The sequence below is a fragment of the Corvus kubaryi genome, unplaced genomic scaffold (genome assembly GCF_017639235.1).
Source record: "Corvus kubaryi isolate FWS band 111438036 unplaced genomic scaffold, C.kubaryi_AGA036_p1.0 37216, whole genome shotgun sequence".
In the NCBI taxonomy this organism is placed as follows: Eukaryota; Metazoa; Chordata; class Aves; order Passeriformes; family Corvidae; genus Corvus; species Corvus kubaryi.
In genome coordinates, this window is record NW_024581061.1 from 1,660,191 (window position 1) to 1,681,972 (window position 21,782).

At 38.0% G+C, this 21,782-nt stretch overlaps 1 protein-coding gene across 2 annotated transcripts in view; it reads right to left on the reverse strand.

The window, feature by feature from the left end:
* Positions 1–21,782, reverse strand: part of CA8 (carbonic anhydrase 8) — a 48,486-nt gene that overhangs the window by 17,469 nt on the left and 9,235 nt on the right. Inside the window, exons 4-7 of one of the 2 annotated variants that reach the window (XM_042022587.1) lie at positions 10,612–10,707; positions 8,097–8,159; positions 6,711–6,759; positions 4,033–4,145 (exon numbers count right to left, since the gene is read on the reverse strand). In XM_042022587.1, coding sequence (XP_041878521.1) covers positions 4,033–4,145; positions 6,711–6,759; positions 8,097–8,159; positions 10,612–10,707 — 321 coding nt within the window. The remainder of the gene's footprint in view (positions 1–4,032; positions 4,146–6,710; positions 6,760–8,096; positions 8,160–10,611; positions 10,708–21,782) is intronic. The other variant, XM_042022588.1, reaches the window with a different exon arrangement.

A 21,782-nucleotide genomic window follows, 5' to 3' on the forward strand; every position in this document is an offset into this window, starting at 1 on the left:
CAAGGAAACAGATATTTTAGAGGCATATGGCTAAGCACCCTTGGATATTCACATGCTTTTACCAGGAATAGTCACTTACAAAAGTTCTTCTCATGCCCAGCAGACATTAAGGATGACCTAAGCCTGTTCACACTGAAATTCAGGATTAAGTTCTAACCAGTGTAGAGGCAAATCCACAAAACGAACAGTTGCATATCTACTGAGTGAAACCATTTATGTTCACATTTTGTAGAATTTTTTTACCACTCATTGTATTCAGATCCTGACCACTGCATTCTTCTGTTTCACGTACATATTTGCTGAAAAATAGAGCACACAAAACTAAGAATTTGCATGCTTTCTATAAACATTTATTCAATATGAGGTATAGAACCATTATCCTTCTGCTTGAAAATTTCACATCTCCATGACACCTGCCAAGAACACGGACCTACTTCCCAGCACCCAGAACACCATGAGGCTGTGAGTGCTTTATTTTACAGTTTACATAAATCTTGCACAATTTCCACTACAGCTCCATATGCTAGTTACTATTTCTGTCCTTTAGGAGTTTTTGATTCTGAATGAGGTAGACAAAAGGACTAGAGACCATGCCACTCAATACAAAACCAGTTAACTCTGACAATGAATACAGCAGAACAACAGCTCCTTCTGCATCATTTTAGACAATGTACTTGTTCTGGGCTTCAGTGAACCACAAAGCACATTATTCACAAATGTTCCATTGTTTTAAAATATAGTGGAGAGAAGCATGACCAAGTCTTTTTTAACTATTTCCTGCTCTTTACTGGCCTAATAGGAGGGAGTTTTCTCCCACTGCATTTCAGCAGTGTGCATGCATGTGGGAGGTATCTCACAGAAACAAACAACACAGTTTTTTCTGAGCTAGTGTATTTCAACATAAGTCAAGTGAGGATGACAAAAATTACAATAGGAGGACAGTAATACACACAGAATGACCCAGGAAGGAAAAAGCTCTTTGATGGAAGTGAAGTCTCATGGCAAAGAAAATTACTTCCAGTAAGGAAACAGCATTGGATTCCAGGAAAGCACATCCTGCTGCTGCAGTCCTGGACTGCTCTTTTGCTATTCATATAACCAGCACACTCAGAACTCCTTTCACTTAACATTGACTTAGATCAGTAGTATATCAACTCATCAGCTGAACTTTACTATCTGAAAATGTCTTTAGGAGAAAAAAAAAAGGTTCTCTACTTTGTAATGGTCAGCCTACTGTGCCTATGTCAAAATAGTTACTTCATTGTTTCAAAATAACAAAATATGAAAATATCTTATGAGTGTGACCATGAACTAGAATTGCAATTTTATTCATTTTTCCCTTATGACCCACAGTTTGTTAAGCTAATTAATATTGCTGTGCTAATTGCAGAAAATTAGTATCATCTCCAATATATGAACTAGTTTGATCAGAGGAAAGAAATAAAACTTATTCTATATAATACTATCTAATTCTTTATTTACTTGTTATTGACACTCATAGCTTGATTATTTCATGGCCTGAAAAATGAAAATAGAAAGCCTTGAATTTATTTCTCTCTGTCTATAACCACAGATGCTGCTAGTATTTACATAAAGCACTTGACGTTTCATTAGTATCCCAAAGAAGGAAGTTCTACAAGGTAATGACACATGTAAAAATAATGTATTTAAACCCATTTGAAATGCATTTGCACTGAAATCTATGATTTAATACTAGAAGCTGTCTTAATAAAATTAAGTGCCTCTACCAGCCTTCCATGGAAGATTCAAAATGGTATATCCTATACTACATCCTCTTATTTTCCATAGACAAAAGCCCTTGCATTTCTAATCTCTCCTTAATCTCTCCTGGGCAACCTGCTCTAGATGAACCTGCTTTAGGAGGGCATTTGGAATAGATGATCTCCAGAGGTGCCTTCCAATCACAATCATTCTGCGGTTCTGAGATTAAATGAAATCTCTCACAGGCACTCATGACAGCATGCACAAAAGAGGCCACATATTTCATTGAAGCCAAAAGGCTGATTACAATTTAAAATCTTGGAATTTTAGGCTATAGCAAGATATTCTAGAACCGCCAAAATCTTAATATTTGGGCATCATGGAGACCTCACCGTACCTTTCGACTTATGAATCCCAGAATCACCTCCTCTCACTTACCCCATATTTATTTTTAATTGACATCTGAAAGCAATATCTGATGAAAGATAATATTTTATCCCACCTTGGCAAAAGCCTTTCATGATCTTAATAATTGTCTTTCCTGCACAACCTTAATTTTTATGTTGCAATCATAAATATCAGTGAGAAATTTTTTTCTAATTGATGCTTATCTATGACAAGCATAGTGGATCATACTGGCGTAAGTCTGCTCCAATCCATCACTCGACTCCAGTGCCACATCTCACCCACATACAGTGCCACAGGGAGGGAAAAGCTCCTCCGTGACTTGCGTGCCCTTCATCACTGCAATGGTTTTGGACTGAGTTTATACCTATCAAAGTAATGCAGCAACACAAACCAGCTACCCCTCACCTAACATGGTTGTGAATCTCCGTCTTTGCCCCAGGCATTATGGTCACTCTTCCGAAGGCACAATATTCTTTTCAGGAGCCTTATCCCCTTCACACTATATTCCAACATCTCGTTTTCTTGTGGTAAATTAGTACATAATAATACTAGCTAAAGTTGCATTTCCCTTCTTAATTCCTCTTTCGTTCACCCTCTTGCTGTCTCCCACTACATGTGGATGGCTTAAACTCAACTCTCCTCTGTGCACTGAGTGGATTAAAAGGGAACAGAGACTACAAAATCTGCAACCAGCAATATAATACTATGTCTCAGCTGCGGACTTTGTAAATCTGATTAAGTCCCCTTATTTATCAGTATCATATCTGGACAATTAGATGACAAGTTACAAAATGCACTGTCTTTAAAAGTTATTCTGAATCTAATAATGCTAACAGAATGCTGTTTACTCATTGCTGTAAGTAATGTTGTAAGTAATGCATTTACTCGGTAGTAAGCAGCCACAAGTCTTACCTTTTCATAAATAAATAACACTTTCATGATGGGATGCATTTAAGTTGCAGCTATTAGACAAATAACTTACTGGGAGTTATTGCCTTTATCCTGTGATTAGACCTAGAATTCAGTTTCCATAAGAAAAGAAACATTGCCAATTTTAAATTGTAAAAGATGTTAAAATATTGGGCTGGCAACACTAGCAAAATTTTAAATGATTAAAGCTGAAATAATTTAAATCTGAATTTATCACCTTTTATACTTTTTTCACATGCTTCAGAGCAGGCAATGAAAATAAATGCATTCAGCTTCAGGGATTCTAGGTAGTTTCACTTAAATTAAACGCACATTTCTCCAGCTGGGATTCACAGACTGTGAGAGAATATTCATTGGGAGTTTTCATTGTTTTTCCTGGGATTATTTGTAAACAGATTTGAAAAGTTTTATGTAGAAAGGCTCACAACTGTTAGATTTAATTTAAGAAAAAAACCCTGAACACTTTAAAATACATACGTGCGAAATCAAATTTAAATAGGTAGTTTCTGTTTGACATTTATTGTAAAACTGAATTTAAAAAGAGCCAGATAAATTAAATATAGTTCAATGCAATCTAGCCAGTCTGTACTACATTAACATTTTTCATTCTCCAGGACGTAGTGCCTCCTGTGCGTTTTTGTTCCTTTAACATCAAAAAGCAGTGATATTTGAAAGCTTACAGTTACAAAGAATTGAATTTCTTTTGCCCACTGACTTCCTTTTTTTCCTTTTCATTCACTTAAATATAAGAATTATTTTAAATGCAGATGATAAATGATAACAAGGTTTTTCATCTCTGACCTTTGCGTTGCTTTCAGTGACTCAAAAGGTTTAACCTTTACTGGAAAAGCCATGTACCGATCTAATGGGATCTTTAAGGAGAACAGACATAACATTCTGATATATATATTTGCACGCTATAACCTTTAGCTCTTAACCATATTCCAAGGTCACTTTAAGCACAGCTGTTACCTGCACTTGGGACACAGTCAAAGGATAACGAAATAATATCCAGGTGACACCTTCACTGCAGGGTGGAATGGTTAGAGAGCCCTCATACACCCAGTAGTCACGCAGAAGAGGATCTGAAATGAAAACAAATGTGGAATTTTAATGGCATTAAGGAAGTTAATGGTGTCTTTCCGTTATGACAGCTTATGACAGCTGTGGGCTAGTTCACATGATGAAGTTAGTAAGCAGCAAGCTAAGGTGTGAATTTATAACCTGCCAAGCACTGCCCACTACTTCCTCATATGAATATATATGAGCTTGTGGTCATTATATTACAGTAACTTTCCCTGCAGATGAGCATTTTAAATACAAAAATGCTGCTTTATAGGTATGGAAAATAACAAGTCCACAGCTCTTTAACACAGCAAATAAGCAATATTATGGGAATGAAAGAATTCCTGTTAATGTCAAAAGCTAAAAGAGACATTGAGTTTTGAAGGTAGAGGGGCTGCGGTGATCAAATTTTAACTGACTTCATGTTTAAGATCTGTCTCAAGAACTAATTTTTTTTTTTTTTTTTTTTTTAGAAAAAATCAATGAAAATTCAGCTGAAGAAAAACTTTTCACTTTGCAATTCTGGTGACATTTTTTGAGATGCACTGGTGCTTCCTACCTTTGGAAAAGTGAGCTGAATTTCAGAGCAGGAAAAACATCAAGGTTTACCTTAAAATTACATAATTTTTTAAGTTTATAAATGTATTAATAGGTTTATAAATAACTGTTAGAATAAACAGTTGTTGCTGAAGAAAATGTACAATATTTTGTCCATGCAGAGTTTTAACTCTACATTCAAGACATTTGATTTTAATTATTTTAATTTGTCAGAGATTCCAATCACACCATTTCATAAGTGGGACTGCACGGGGCTTTCCTTTGCTGCTGTAGGCCATACAGCCTATGAAGTATGGAGAGGAAACTGCCTGATTGCAAAAGAGGGGAGAAGAAACAAACCTAGAGGGAAAATGGAGACAAAGGGTGGTTAATCATGGCATGGAGAGCCAGGGGAAAGGTTGTGACTAGCTTAACAAGGACAGAATGGGAGGCTGGAAACAAGTAAACCTGCTTGGTTGAACTAACCTGTTGCTGTCTTTTCTCTACTAGCTCAGAGGAATATCACTAGAAATAAATCTTGCTAATGAAGCCTGTGATTGTCAGTGAATGGATTTTTTGTTGGTGTAATTTTCTTTCTCAGTTAGGAAATTATGTAGCAAATCCATTGACAGCAAGTTGCATTATCAAACACTCGAAAGTTAAGAACTGCAAGAATTAATTCAGCCCATCCTGTGCATGTATTTTAACACAGTGTTGTTACATGATCATGTGTGTCTTTTCTGGAGAACCTTTCATCATTTACTTGCAAAGATGGATGATTCTGTCTTGAAAAGTACATAATATTATTTGGAATTCTGAGTACAATATGAAGCACTTGGTCTTCTTTTTCCCATACTATTCAAATCCTGCTTGTAAGAATATTTTCTCAATATTTTTCATATTTTTAATACACTAATTTCTCCAGTGCCTGAATTAATTTATCCTCCCATACCTTTTGTGGTGAGGAAGGACAGATTACCCCCTCACTTTAAAGCTGGGAAACTGAGGCACAGAGAAGTTAATGTCAAATGCATCTATTCATTTGAGGTGTTCAATATGGCATGCTTAGAACCTGATTTCTCAGAGTGGTTAACTTTCTATAGCACTTAATACAGTCAGAGCACTGCTCCCATTGACTTCTCTTGGAGGTGTAAGCACTCAGCACTTCTGCAAATCAGACCCCATGATCTCAAGTCGGGCACCTAGAAAATGAGGAACACATAGTTAGAGACGACTTGTGAAAATTTTTGTTTATGTGACTTGATCAGCATCAAACAGGAACTGTGAGGCAGGGGTCCTGTAAAAAATAATTTATGGTCATGCAATCAGGTGATGTTTCATAATGGATATGCGTGAGAGGCACAGGCTGCCTTAATTCCTGCAATTCCTAATTGCTGAGCACTTGACTTTGCAATCTAGACAATATTCTTTTGATATAATTAATATAGTTTGATGTAGACCTGGGCTATTTTGAAAAATTAAAGATCTTGCCACTATGTCAGAGTTTAGCTCAGATGGATTCCTTGCAGAAACATTTCTTTTTAGAAATGTATTTTTTTAAAAGTCACATTTCTTACAGTTACTCTTTAACTTTTAGCCATATATTTGAATTTGCCTCCCTTTGTCACTACTCCTTCTATGCTATGCAACTCTCATTGCATTATGGCATTATCTTTTGATGCTGACAAAAACCACCTTGTTAAGTGGGTAGCCTTACACTTCCTATTTTATGCCAAAGTAGAGAAAGGAATACACACAGCTGGCTCTCTAGATGAGATGATAAATCCTCAACAAAGCTAGCCACGGTGTTGCCAGCAGTGCACAGACTACGGTATCGCATCCCACTCACATGGCAAAGGTGCAGATTTACAGTAAATTCCAACGGGACTTCATCCCTATCCCTGTTAGGATGTGCATTACCAAAATGCATTACTACCTTATGGGACACACTCAGGCTTGCAGTTTAGGCTAGGCTTTAGATTAAGATTGTCTCAGCCTCTGCAATCAGCTACTAATCCACACACGTGAAAGTAAGCAAAGGCACCTACCTGGCAATAAAGAGTTGGGATTAAAACAGGGTATTGTTTTCGACTTTCCCTGAAAAAATGAATACAAATCAATCTCGTCTCTAGTTTCTTATTAAAATGCTGATGAATGCTGAGATATAACGCATTCTGTGTTCTTATAACATTAAACCTTGAATTCCTGTGGAAAGCAACCTCATTAAGAGCCCCCATTTAATCATCATTGCATTTTTCCTTGCACATACACATATTTTTATTCTATTTTTTACATAATTTTTAAGCTTATCACAGCAATTTGTTAACTTTCTGCCTTTAGCACCTGGACTTCTTCCAGGTCCCAGCCTTGAAATTCTCTACATGAAATTCAGGGGTTTCATACCAAGAGAGTTAAAAAAACAAGGGCCAAAGTGAGATTTTCCTTCACTGATGTGGATAACACTTTATAAAATAAAGCTCCACATATTTAATGCACAAAAGTGTTATGTATGCCAAAGTGTGTTTGATGCTGACCCTTTGAAAGTCACCATTATAACACAGTCACACAATGGTGAGGCCTTTCATGACCTTCCTCTGCTTGGCTGTTGTCTCAATAATGAAATTACAGAGTCCATACACTATTGTTTTCCCTGTCTCTTTCATAAACAAAGAGTTTTTAATACTTAACATCATGACTCAAGTTTACCATACATTATTTGACTAAAAGATTTTTGATTTCTTTCCTATTTTTCTACACTTCAGCATCTGCTGAAGTGAATGGTTAATCTCTTCAGACCAATAAAAAAAGTGTCATCAATGCATCTCAAAATCCTTTTAAAGTCAAAGGTATGTATGATTATTTCTATGTTACAGATCATGAAGCAGAGATGGAAGTAACTTGCCCAAGATCATTTAAGATAGCATCAACATTTTGGAGAGCACTCATATCTCCTCAGTCCCGCTAGGATTATTATCTGTCCTTCAGGATCCCCACACACAATCCACCTGACAAGTCAACATTGTGTTTTTGCTGATTTCCCACTGCAAGTTAATATGGGTGCTCAGTTCATCTGTTCTTTTCCTCTACAAATTAAAACCAGGTAAGTTTGGAGATATGGCTTCTGGTGTTCACTAAGCATGTTGCAGTGCTTGCACTCACACTAACTCCATGAAAATCACTGTAAAGGTAGGACTTGCAATCAGTTACTGGTACAGATCAAACTTGCTGGCCACCAGAAAAGGGAAGAAGTACTAAAAATGTATATTATCTGAATACTGTAAAATGCTGAGGCTTTCATGCAGGCCACCAAATGATGGCTATTACATGTGGTTTTACTACAGACACATATGAAATCTTTCTCTTGGCTCCATACAGACCCTTTTCTCACTGTCTCTCTACTCACTGAAGGAAGCATTGCTTCAGAAACACCTTACCTTGTACTGGATGTCCTGAAGAATTTCAGTTACAGCCTTTAGGCCCACATGCTCTTTTCCTATCTGAAATACAGCAAAGCAAAGGTGAGTTTCAGTATCTTGGTATTTCAGAAACTGTGAGGCAAAACACAGGTCAACCAGAACAGTAAGTACTATAGCTGTTTTTAGTTTAGCTACACAACCTTGTGTTAATCAAATACACAGATACATGACAACTCCAAAAAATTAAATCATTATAAAACCACCAGCCAAAAGTAAACAGGGCTTAAATAACTTTAAAGCAGAGACAGAAACTTACAGAACAAGAGAAATAGTCATAATTAAGTCTGCTAAGTTTTGATTAACCCTGTTTTGCAGCATCCACTCTATGTGGAGTCAAGATTGTGCAGCATTGTGGCATATAAATGCCAAGGATACAGTTTGTCCTTACCAGTTTTTGTCAGAAAAGTACACAGAAAGGAACAGAGTGAACAAGCACAACAGACACTTTTTGAATCTGTTCCCATAGCATTGTAAATCTCTCCCAAGGTATCTCTGGAGCTCGGGGGAGTTTTTTCCTGCCTGCAGAGTGGAGAACGGCAGATTCCCTCTCTCCCAGCATCTCTGGGATTCTGCCAGCGAAAGCCAGGCTCCCGGCAGGCTGCAGCACTGCCTCTACTAAACGCCTGTAAGGCACAGAAAATGAGGCTCTAAAGAAACACACTGATATAAGAGATTCTAATTTTATATCAATGCTGCTCACCCTGCACACTAAACTCAGCTGCTTCTGACTCAAATCACCCACTGCAGGACCCTAGTTTTGCCTTCAGAAAACATTGTCAAAATCATGAGATGCAGAGTGGCCTTCCACTGGATTTCTTTGCCAACATGTACATACATGAGGTGAGGAAATAAGCCAGCATGAGTGAGAATGGGAGAGCTAGACCCTGAAAATTTTGTTTGCTTTTTGTTTCTCTTGGAATAGAATGACACAGTAGCCACTGGAAGGAAACAATTGAATGTCAACAAAAGGTACTTTGTTATTTCTAGGAATTTAAGAGCATTTTCTTTTGTTTTAGAATGGAATTTCAATTTAAAACCTTCAAAGTGCATAAAAGATATTGAAGCCACTTCAAAGATGCTGCTTCTAAATTGTTAATCCCCAAGGGCTGTCACTTAAGTCAGTGAAAATATTTTCACTGACCTTAAAATAATGTATTTTGAGAACTGTGGTACAAAATTATTTTTTCGTGCCTTTACCAAGAAAAAAATGGTCACCAAATTTCCTCTCCCTGTTCCTTTAACAAATAGTTTAAATATTATTTTTCCTTGGTCGATTGTAATTATATGATGCCTTTCTTGGCTAATGAAAAAGTCTTTTTGGAATGCTTAAGACCACTGATGCAAGTGAGAGACCAGAAATGGAAAATGTATCATTGAAGTTTCAGATTTATTTAAGAACTTCTATGTAACTTTCTAACTGTCTTGAAGGTTACCTCTGCTGTAATGAGAAGGTGACTTACATAAGCAATTATCACACAGCCCTCTAGGACACAAAACTGAAGACTTTCTAACTTCCATTTTTAGCAGTTCTATCTGAGTGTTGAGGCAGTAACCAATGTACCTTTAAATTCAGAGGTAAAGCTCAAAGGCACTCATAAACTCATTATGAAATATGACAAATTAATAATATCACTGTGAAAGAAAATCCATTTGATCTAAGCATGAACTCCGAACCTCTTCCTCCAAACCCACTTAAATAAAACAGTTTGCCATTTCTCATGAGGAAGATGAGAATCTCGTGTTTGAGAACTAAATCTGAAAATCTTTATAGGGTGCAGACCTTGATAAACCTTCAAGAGCAATTATATTAGTGCTAACTTCCCAAATTTCATTGTCCCCACGAAACTTTAAGCCTCCTCATTGCAGGCTTTTCTGAGGGTCTCTGGCAAGTCTTGTTAACACTCAATCTCTGAAGAAGTAATATGACTCCGCCTTGCATTTGTCCTGTGTGAAGAAACACACTTGTCCCTGTGTTCAGGAAAGCACAATTCTACTACCACTTTTCAGAAGTGCCAGTGGGTTAGTAGGCCTTATTTTTTCATCTTTCCTCCTCTCCTCTATTTCCTTCTCTCCTCTGTCTATTTCCTCAATCCCTGAACAGCAGACCTGGCCAGTTAATAAAAAGAAATACATCACAGACATAGTGAATCACTTGTACCTCCTGAAAGCCCTCATCCTGCCTTCAGAGTAATGGAGATTGGATGTCTACTTATAGCCAGAGCCACAGAAACATGCCTAACTATGTATTATCCCTTCTTTAACTAACATACTTCCAATATCCTGTTTAAACAAGAATTAATTGCTTAGCTCACATATAGAAGACACGACTGAAAAATATCTTTCAAATAGAATACCAGCAGTCATACATTGTTTTCTGTTATGAAATCATTAAAAATTAAATAACATGGAAAGGACCTCATTACCCTCAGACAAATGGCAGTGCATTGTAACAAGTGTAACACAGGAAACTTACCTGCACAAACAAAGCAATAATTGCTATGCCGTGCTTCTTCCCTACTGCCTCATCAATGCTGCTGTACAGTGTGGAGTTCCAGTGCATTAGATGAAGCTAAAACAAAGCAGTGCAAATAGAGCAATAGAGAAATATGATTTGTAATTAAACACACCAGAAATTAACATCAATTAACAAAGCCTCAGCATGTTGTGTGTGCACATGCATGACTACACATATGTGTATGCTCATGGCTGTGCATGTAGGGATAAGTGGATTTACTACTGTAAATATCAGGAACACCAAGATAAGACACAGATAAAGTTGCAGATAAAGTGATGTGTAGCCAGTTACTAAAAATGCACATCAAAGGTGTGAATGACTATACTGTTGATGATTTAACAACTCCTTCAATCTGAATTCTGAAATAATGTCAGCTAATGAAATCCACCAACATTGCCTCCCAGCCAGCCAGCTCTCTCCAAGGTAGGAGAATTATTATGGACACAGGCTGTCCAAACACACCTTTGACTGACTGACTGTACTATCATAACGCCACTTGTCTCACACACTACCTCCCAAGATGAATCACTCAAATGTCAGTACTAAGAGTAGAAGCGATTTCAGAAAAGGTTAAACATAGAGAAAGTCAAGCAGAGAAAAGTGGTTTGAGGACCACCTTAGGGATAATGCTGAAAGAAAGGGATGGTAAAGAGCAAAGGAGTTAATGCATTAATACATGGGAGGCAGTAGACACTGGATAGTAAACACAAAGTCTGTTCCAGTGAAGTGTCACAGCATGATTTGGGAAGTGGTGTTTGAGAAAAGTGCTGCAAGACAGACCAGCAGGAAGTTGGAAAGGGAGGAAAGAAGGGAGGGGAGGGAAGGAGGAAGGTGGGAAGGGAGATGGGGGAAGAGAGGAAAAAGAATAGTGCTGGAAAACAGAGTGACAGCTGGAAAGAGAAAAAGGGAAGGAGAGAGGGAGGGAAGTACATGAAAAAAAGTCATTCAGACAGTGAGGTAGCAAGGAAGTAGTAAGTGTTTGTAGTAAAGTGTGTGGGTTTTTTAAACCATGTTTTATCCTGTGTATCTGTGGTTCTCTAGAGCTGTTCTTTTGTGTGTTCTTTTTTATTTGTAATAGAACATCAGATATAAACATCAGATAACAGTTTCAAAAAAAGATGGCAACAAGTCTACAAACACTACAAAATCTGAAGTCTTGAGAGTACAGATCACAAACAACATGGCCTATAACTCTTGTTAATATTTATGGGAATCAGATGTGCACAAAGACCAGAGTACTTTCACAAATCTTGAAATTGTCAATGTGATATAATGCCCATGCACATGGACAACATCATATCCATGAATCTATATCTCACAACTAGGAATAATCACAGAGGCTGTTAATGTCCTATATTTTGTTAACCTTCACTTTTACATTTATTTGAGACACCTGTTTGAAAAGTGCACACTCACAAGTGGTGCCAGCCCCTGATATGAACATAACTATGCAGGGGTTTTTAAACAATCAGCTGCAGTGCGTTGGCAGCTTCCCATGGTGTAGTTTTCATTCAGAATACAAAGCAGCCACACATGTCAGGTTGGCAGAAAAGGCTCTGCTCACCTTGTGGGTAATGTTTTGATACTTGGTAGTTATGATGGTTCTACACAACCAAAATGAGTCAGCTACGCTGTTACTGATTATCAGTGGCTGGCTTGACATGCCAGACAGTTATTTTTACAAAAACATCAGAAGGCAATCAGAAAATCCTTAGCACTCAAAAAATCTACTTTTCTCTTGAAAAAATAATAATTTTGAGCCTTTTAACATTACAGCTGTAATCAAAGAATTGTAGCAGCAACTTCTTTAAAATCAGATAAACTGAAAATTCATGAAGGCAAATGATAATAAAGTGCTGATAAAGTTGATTTTCTCTGTGAACAGCTGGAGACACTCTCCTACACAGTGAAGATTAAGAAATCATTCCAGGTAGCAGAACAAACCCTCTGGAAGGATTATTCTGTATGGAACACATTCTAAGAAACTTCTCAATTTTCATCCAGTCCCCACTCAACCAAAAGACTACTGAACCCAATCCTTTTTTAGGAAAAGCTGACAGACATTAACAAGGGGCCTGTCTCAAAACAAGACTTTCTCATAACTGAGTAAGGACCTGAGATTCTGGCTTTAAAATCAATAAACATTGATCAAATGAAAACCCTACCCCTTAAATCCATTCCTTTCTCTACCACAGAAATACCTTCTATGTCAATATGAAAAGGCTTGATAGAAGATTTTTATACAGAATTGGAGTCCTGGGATGACAGGTTCCAGCAGGAATCAGTCTCTCTATATGACATAGCACATTCATCAGTTCTGGAAACCAGTGTCTCTCAATAAAAAACACAGTTACAAAAATGTACATTTTTTCCCTGTCTGGGGCACTGACTACTCTGTGGAAATCTGCAGGGTCTTAAACTCACCAAGAGCAAAAATGATCTTTTAAGCTCTGTTGATGACCTTACTTTCCCAGCTCACACATAAAATATATAATGACAGGATAATTTATGTTGGAAGTAACCTCTGAAGTTCAGGTGTTTCGCAGCAGCACCAACTTCAAAGTTAGCTACTAATTCAAAGTCAGGTCAGGTTGTTCAGGTCCTTGTCCAACTAACTTTTGCATATAGCCAACGATGGAGGTCTCCAGATAACCTGTTCTGTGCTTGACCTCCCCCATAATTTATTTCTCCTTCTACCTAATCAGAATCTCTCCTGTTGCAACCCGTGTCCCTTGCCTCTTGTTCTTTCACACTCCTCAGGATTCTCTGTTTGGGAACCCAGGCATGAATGGTCTGTGCCTGCCAGATTAGCATCTCTTGATTGCCTCCTGAATGATGCCTCTATCTCAGACCTCCTCAGTCATCCACCAGTGTGAATGGCCATGTTTCACCTAAGCTTACTTTCAACTAAGCTTGCCCAACTCTTACAATGTCAGGAAAGTTGCTACTAGCTCTGTCCCTTACTGTGACATGCTGGTGTCCTTGTGTCACCCAAATGTCAGACCAAACATGACACAGGCTAATTCCTTACAGGAATACATTCTGAAATAAATCACGGCTCATCATCTGTTATGACGTATCTGATTAATGGTAAGAGGAGGAGAAAGACTCTGCTCCAACATTTCTGCACTCTTGTATGATCTTAATGTCACGAATTTGCTGTAAACCTGCTCAGTCTGGAATGTCCTGCTGCCATAAAAAGCAGCTCATATGCTATAATTCCTTTCTTTATGAATACTTACTGCTAAACTACTGAAACCCTAATTTGCTATTGGGATCCCTATAAAACACTGTTCACTGTGCTGTGTGTCCACTGGCTAAGTCAGGCAGTTTGGAACAGAGCACCAAGCTCACGCTCCATAGGAGTCTAGGGGAAATGTGCCAAAAGTAGAAAGTGTCCTGAACCCCTGGCACCAGAACCAGGCTCTACAGGGGCCTGAGAAAACCACTGGCAGCTCAGGCAGCAAGAGGCAACATGAAACACCTGCCCAACCTGGATGTAGGTCCTGCCTCAACTTAATTGGCAACCATAGCCCGTATGGCAAGAGCTTCTGGCATAGAGGATTCTTCTGTTTAACAGGCTCTTGTTTGTGCTCTCTGCACAGTAGAAGACCATAATTTTTAAATAATTCCTCTTTAGATCTATTAGAATATCTGATTGGGACACAATCTTCAGTGGGCTTGCTTGAATCTATGCAGCTGGCACAATCACCCATTGCATTTTTTCCACTCTCTACACTCTTGACTGAGAGGCTAATTATTACAAAAGCTTCTTTCTTCAGTGCATACTGCATCATGTGTAAATTAATCTTGTAGTAACCTTTATTCCTTGCTCAGAACTAGGATATACAGCTATTCCTTGTTAGCTGTGCAACCAGCAATTACAAGCTCCAGAAAAGTCTGCTTAGTCTAATAATATTACAGGATAGAAGGCACCTCTCAACAAATCTCTCAAGGATTTTGAGAAATTTTTTTCTGTCACTGCTGAGAAAGAGCGTAGCTGAAACTCCCTTTTGATTCCACATAAACACCATCTCAGGGATGAATCTGTATCTCTAAGGTAAATTAAAGCAAAACTCCCTTTTGATTCCACATAAACACCATCTCAGGGATAAATCTGTATCTCTAAGGTAAATTAAAGCAGAATTAATTTTAGAATTTCTCTGCTAAAGATTGTGGAGATAAGAAATGTTCTCCTGGACTCACCCAAGTCTGCCAGGGATCAGTATATTCCAGTTCCAGTCACAACATGCCATAAAAGTGGAGTAGGGAACAGTAAAAATGGCATACTCTGGCTACTAACTAGGACCAGCATGAAGGCTTTTCCCTGGATTGAGGGGGATGAAACGAAGCTGAGGATTTTAACTAGTAATAATGGAAGGCAACACAGTCTAGTTGTACAATAATGATGTGTAATTTCAACAGCACAAATATTGCGTAAGCAACATCTCAGGAGAACAAAATGTGGAAAACTGTGTCTTGCTATTTTACATGTGCACAAGAATTTATGAGTTGATACTTGACCTGGCACTGAGTTGTTTCAGGAAGCAATTGACTAAGCTGTTGGCAGTGACCATAACATACAGTAATTAAGTTCAAAATCCTCACAAGGAGACCAAACCAAGGATATGACCAGGGCACACAGCTTACAGAAAAGTGATTAAAAAACCAGAAAGTTAGTTATTAACAGCTTGAAGGAGAGGTTTAGGAAAATAAAGTTACCGGAATTGATACACAGGCTGCTTGAAAATATCTTAGGAGAAGCAAGAGTAAGTGTACATACTTCATGCCACAAAACAAAGAAACAAATACCCATAAAGTAACAAAGTCTTCATGGTTAAACATTACAAGTTCAGTCAAAGTAAACATGCTTCCTTTGAAAATGAAAATGCAAATAGAAGATAATTACTAGATCATGAACTCTGGGCAAAATGAAGAAGAAGAGGATGAGAATGTCATTAGGTTATAAATAAGTGCGCTTGGTTTATGCTTCCAGACTTGAATTTTTCAAGGCTTCTATAGTGGATAGGTGCCAAATTGCCACTGAATTTCAGTATAATTTAAATCCTCTTTAAAATTCCATACACAGATGATTGTAATGAAAAAATTACGTTAAGGGAACTCTTTGCCTATCTGTGAAAGCAACACTAATTTCACCACTAAGAGACGCAACTGAAAGCAGTGCCAATGAAAACAGATGACAACACTGTTAGCATTAAAAATCTCCTGACTAATATAATGTAGAAGAGAAAGCACAGTTTCTGCTGAACTTCTGCTTGTTATAATTTATTGAAAGTGTTAAAGATCGAGCAGATCTAGTCTGCGCATTAATCGTCAGGCTCCAAGTATGTTCAGAACAAGATGACATTCCCTGAACAAAGAAGTTTGTAATCTAAGATCAGAGAAATTAGGTGCACATAAATCAAGATGGAGCAGAGCACAAGGTATCCTGGAGATACTGTTTAAACAGCTTTGCAATCTCAGTGTGAGACACTACATGTTTCAGGTCAAAAGCTAAATTCACTGCTAAAACATGCTGAACAAATGCTTGACTGGGACACCAGGATAGTCCAGAACCTTTGCTGACTGGTGCTCCCCTCTCCATGAACATCTTTGAAAGAAAGAAGAACTGCTGTAAAAAGAGGGGGTTTTGTTATATCTTAACAGAAAGGACTGCAAAGACACCTTCCAAAATCCATTCTCTTTCCAAACGAGCCAGCCAAGTGAAAGCAGAAGTAGTCTAAGCAATTGTGTGGCATACCTTCAGATGTGCCACTCAAAAGGTAATGAATGGTGGGACTATTGAATTATTTTCAGCATCTCAGGAAACATTATTGCAGTTTCTTTTGGTGAACTCACTAAAGAAGGATCGACATAACAGAATAATAAAAACATTGCAACATCTAATATTAAACAGGAATCTCTGTTCCCTTTGAAAAGCCTAATCACACACAGCATCCTCATTTCATTTTACACAAAGAACTACTGGTCCATTAAAAAAATGAAATTAACAGCAGGAAGTACTGATGTACAGGGAAAAACTCAAAACACAACAGCTACAAACAGTAAGCTAAAAAGAAAAGTAATGGGAACCATAAAAATCCAACAAGTGCTCTTCTTTCTGTTCTGGGAAAAGAAGCCAAAAGGTTTAAAAAAATAATAAACAAAAGAAGAATATTCATGGTTAATGCAACTGCAACTTGCCTATTTCTTAGGAAAATCACTGGCAAAACCATCATAGGGTGTAGGGGAAACTGAGGATACATAATTTGTCACCTGTGTGTATTTATTTTTTCTTCACTTTTGAAATTACAAGCACAGCTTGTGTCTACTGGCACACACAGGAGATTAAAATAAAACAGGAATTAATCAAAATTAATATTTTTCTAACAGTAATGTAAGTATACAAGCTAAGGGAAGGACTGAAAAAGGCCAAATATCCCTGTCTCTATGCTGCCAACTTTCAATATCAACCTAATAGTAAGAAACTAAACAGCTACACAGTTATTACTGTCAGATTCATTGGTCAGGCTCTTCACTGTGCCAAGTTTCTGCTCAGTGTGTGAAGCAAGGAGCACCACAGCAGCTTATTGTTCCCTGATACCATGTTTGGCCCCAGCAAACATGTAGGCTGAAATGCCCTGGGTCTGCCTTTACCTGTGCTAACAGAAACAAATATACTTTCAGGCCTTTCTTTTTCCTTCCTTTGAAATATGAAAGCCAGGAAGGAAAAAGCAAAGGTTTTACTACAGGACTCTCCATCATACCTTCAGTCTGGGTTCTTGCCAGCCTGAGGGCATGCATGTGTGTGTCTGCATGTGCTTTTGTAGCTCCATAGTTAGATAGGGTGAGGCTTGGAAAAAAGACTGGACCTTGATGGATAGTTGATGATATTACAGACTAGCAATATCATCAAGAAGACAGAAAACACAAAGAGCTATAGGTTAAGTATTTAATTCTGGAAGTGTTATTTATACGACTAAGCATTTAATAAAAGCATGTCCAGTTCCAAAGTGTTGCCTGCAATCTGTTGTCTTGGATTTAAAACCAGACTGTCTGTATGTGGAAGGTTTTAAACCACCAATTTAATTTTCAATGGTAGATTGTCTCATGAAGGCAGAAAACACTCCCTCCCTGTTAATTTGCCAAGTTTTGTTAATAACTGATTTGAATCCCAAAGTTCTCTGTGTTTCAAAGGTAATGGTCTGTCTTAAGATATGAGAATGTGCAGCTGCATATTATCTTCTTAAGTCATAATCTTGACTGTTATCCAGTGAGCAGTGGTTCTTCCATAGCACACTCCTCTAGGAAACTCAGTCAGGTTTTTGTTTTCCTGTAACGTTGGCTAAACTTCTTTTGAAATAATAAACTTTGTTATGCTTCTCCAACAGTTTTCTCTTGAATTTCAGTGTTGTGGATTGCATAATAGTGTGCTATACTTTTCTCCCCTTCCATAGTTCCATGTACTCCACAAACTTTGCTAACCTTTAGCTGTTCCCCAGTTCGGTTCATTACATGGCTTAATGACGGAACAGTAAAAAGGCAGGAATGATCAGTATCTCATTGACAACAGTGTGGTCTATGGACTAGGGCATCAGATAGCCCTGTGGTTAAATTACTGAACCCGGATTTACAACCCAAGTTAGGTATTCCAACACTACAGTGTCTGAAAGTCTTACTAGAATTTGAGCATCTAGGAATCATGAGTCAGTTCTCCCTCATGTGTGACCATGGCCAAACAATTTAATCCCTTTGAACTTGTTTTCAACCAGTTCCTTGGCAATAGCAGAACTCATCTACTTTGCACTGATGTTCTAAGGATTACATTATTTGTGCTTGTGACGCACTCAGGCATAACAGCAAATACTTGTGGAAGCCTCCCAAGGTTTTCAGCTTTCAGATGATCTACAAGTTTCATCCTTTACCTCTTGAGGGCCATGAGTGCACCATTAGCACAAATAACACAAAATTTGGGGTTATCATCAGAAAGCTATTACTTCTGTTTTTTAGAGTATTTACTTATACATTGGGGCCAGTCTAGGAACTGGTCCTGACCCAAGCATGCAGCATGGAAAGCAACAAAATAAGGACTCTCCTTTCCCCATCTTCAACAAGTGATAAGTTTTAGATAGCAAAACAGCCAGGCCTAGTGGTTAGGGCAAAGTGCCAAAGAAAACCAAATAGGAAAACCAAGACAGCAGGAAACTGAAGCAAAATACATGCAGAATGCCAGCAAAGATCATGGCAGAAGTTAGAAAATTATATACAGCTGCAGCAAATCACAGCAAGGGCACACAGCCAAGAAAAGTGGCAAAGACTTGAACAGCAAACTTGTTGAGCTCCAAAATAGGTTTAAATCCTGTTCTGAAGTCCCCTCTTCTAATAGGCTACACAAGGTCTTCTCTCACAGCAGAAATAAGTACGTAAGCTACATAAGCAGCCATTCTGCTAGAGTTGGGGACAGTTTTCTGTAAGGGTTGTCTGATAGCACCCTCTATATCCACACATACAGGCACTGTCAGCAAGATAATTGTGTAAGAAAGTAGAGCAAGGAGAAGGCAAAGCTGCAAATCTGCTCAAGGAATGGAAAAGAATCACCTATTTTTAAAAAGTGTCAGAGTCTATATTGTTGCTACCACAAACAGGGTATGCTAAGAGCTCTTCTGTCCAAGGTTACACACCTGTCTCCACAAGGATGCAGTGCCACCAAACAGGCTGCAACTGAACATCTTATCTTAGCCCAGCAGGGCTGCAAGAAAATTTGATGCAAAACCTCTATTACAGGCAGAACACAACTACTTGAGCTTCTGGAAGAATTAAACCAATAAACTGAGTTTAAGTGGAACAGGGAGCCCAGAGAAGGGTTGCTCTCTTCAGTCGCTCCTCATTGTCTTCACATTCTCTCTTCCTTCACCCAACTTTTCTTCACTTGCAAATTTTTTCCTATTAGTTTGTCCTATTCTGCTCAGTCATTTTGAGTTTGAACTCTATTTCTTCAATGAATACTGAAATTCTCCATCTTGGTAGAAGTTACAAATCACAGACAGTTGCAACTACCACCTCAAAAGTGGTTTAGGTGCATATGGGCCACAAAGCTTCTCCACACAAAACTCAAATCACTCTTAAAAAACAGACACAAAGATAAAGAGGCTTCAGTACACACTGTTAACACCACTCTTCTTTGACCTGGTGTCTGTCAGCTTGTATATCTTCCACAATCCAATAAATATATTGTAGATTTTACACAGAAGGGAAAGCACATTTGCTACCTCTAAAGAAGTGTACCTTTTTCCACAGGGCTTAGCTTAAATTTTTTTCAGGTGTTAGACAAGATAAAACCATGTTTGTGCTACTACATCAGCCCATTTTTGCACCTACTTTCAAGAATTCACAATAGAAAGCACATAGGTGCATCCCTGAAAATTAAAACTATACGTGAGTGCGCAAAACAAGGGCCAATCAAAGCTCATAATGGCAAATTACCCAAAACAAAAGTATACTCCAGAGACTGCATGTGCCTACTTAGGTCAAATTAACCTTCAACAACAATAAAAATATAACACTGAAAGAACTTAAAGCACTAGCAATCTCAGGAGTCATAAGCTGACCATGTGTGCTTTTACAATGATGGTAATTTTTTCTTTATCTCATTGCTGGTTTCATGTTTCCCTGTATATTGGGAGGAGACAAAGATCTCACAGTTTTGTCCCACTACAAAAAATCCCAACAGAAGTCACATCAATTAGAGGATTGCAGAGTATATGGTACATAGAAAAATGCAGAAAAATACTTAAACACCTGCACATTTGGGGCTAGGATCCCACATAACACAATTCACTGACAGTCCTGGAATTGGTGCTAAGACAAATTTTGTCCATGGAGTGCTGTGTAAAGCTAAGTGTTGTTATTACATTCCTCAATGGCATCCACACAACATGTAAAAAATTGCTTTTGTAGAAATCACTGAGATTTAGAAAACAGAACTGGAAACATCTGTTTAAATATTGGCATGATTTTCCTGTGTTTTTCCACAATTCTGTCCTCAAAAATTAGATACTGTCCAATGAAAATATCTACTTTAAACAATTATTACTCTTATTCATAACCTGTCAAGGATATCACTATTACACGAATGTCATCATTTCCTTATAAGGCACACTGTGTTTAATCACAGCTAAGAGTGTTCACCTGCAATGATTCCAAAATTTAGAAGATCATCCAAGACTATTAGTAACAAGTTAATTTTCCGCCAGAAAACTTGGACAATTTCTGAGCAGAGTTCCAGACCTCAGAATGATGCTACGTAAACTCTTCTGGAATCTGTTCTTTTTGCCTCCTGTTAAATTCATGAGTGCCTAGGCAAGATATCCTTCATTCAAAGGTCTTGTGCTGCCAACATGAGTGGAATTAATTATTTTTTTCCACAAGCAGGCAATCAATGCAACCAACTAATGCAACAGGATTTACTCCTCTGTTTATCTTTTAGAGTTTATTACTTGGATCATAGTCCTATTAAAGAAACTGCTGTCATCATGGTTTAAATTCTGCTTGCCATTCACACCTACCCAGTCTTTCTGCAGCTTGTAGGTCTCTGAATAAAGAGGGAGAGACACGCTGGAAAGCACACTGTTTCCCAGGCCTTCCATTACAGTTACAAATACTTTAGCTTCATTTTTTAGCCCAGATAAGGTAATAAGAAAATGATTAAAAGAGATGGCAAGGTTAAACAGCATCGGAAAAGAATAATAAAAGTTGGCAAAAAAATAAATTTCTGTGTTGAAAGCATGATACCTTCCCTCAAGAAATGCCAGAAAAGGGGTGTACTGTCTGCAGATATCTGATTTCAGAGCAAGGCACAGAGAAAACCTCATGCTGAAGACTGTAAAGACTTTAGTAGGTAAGTGCAATGTTAACAGCCTAACCGGAAGCCCTAAAGCTTTAACTCTGTTAGATGAGTACTTTAGGCACCATTGCTCGTTAAGAAAGGAACACTTCATGGTTTAAATCAAATCGAGGGTAGCATATGTGTTTTGCATAATGTTACCTTCATTGCAGCAGGTATTTCAGTTACTCTGAAAGAGTCTACTGAATTAATTAGTCTCCTCTTCGTTATGCAACAGAAAGGAACA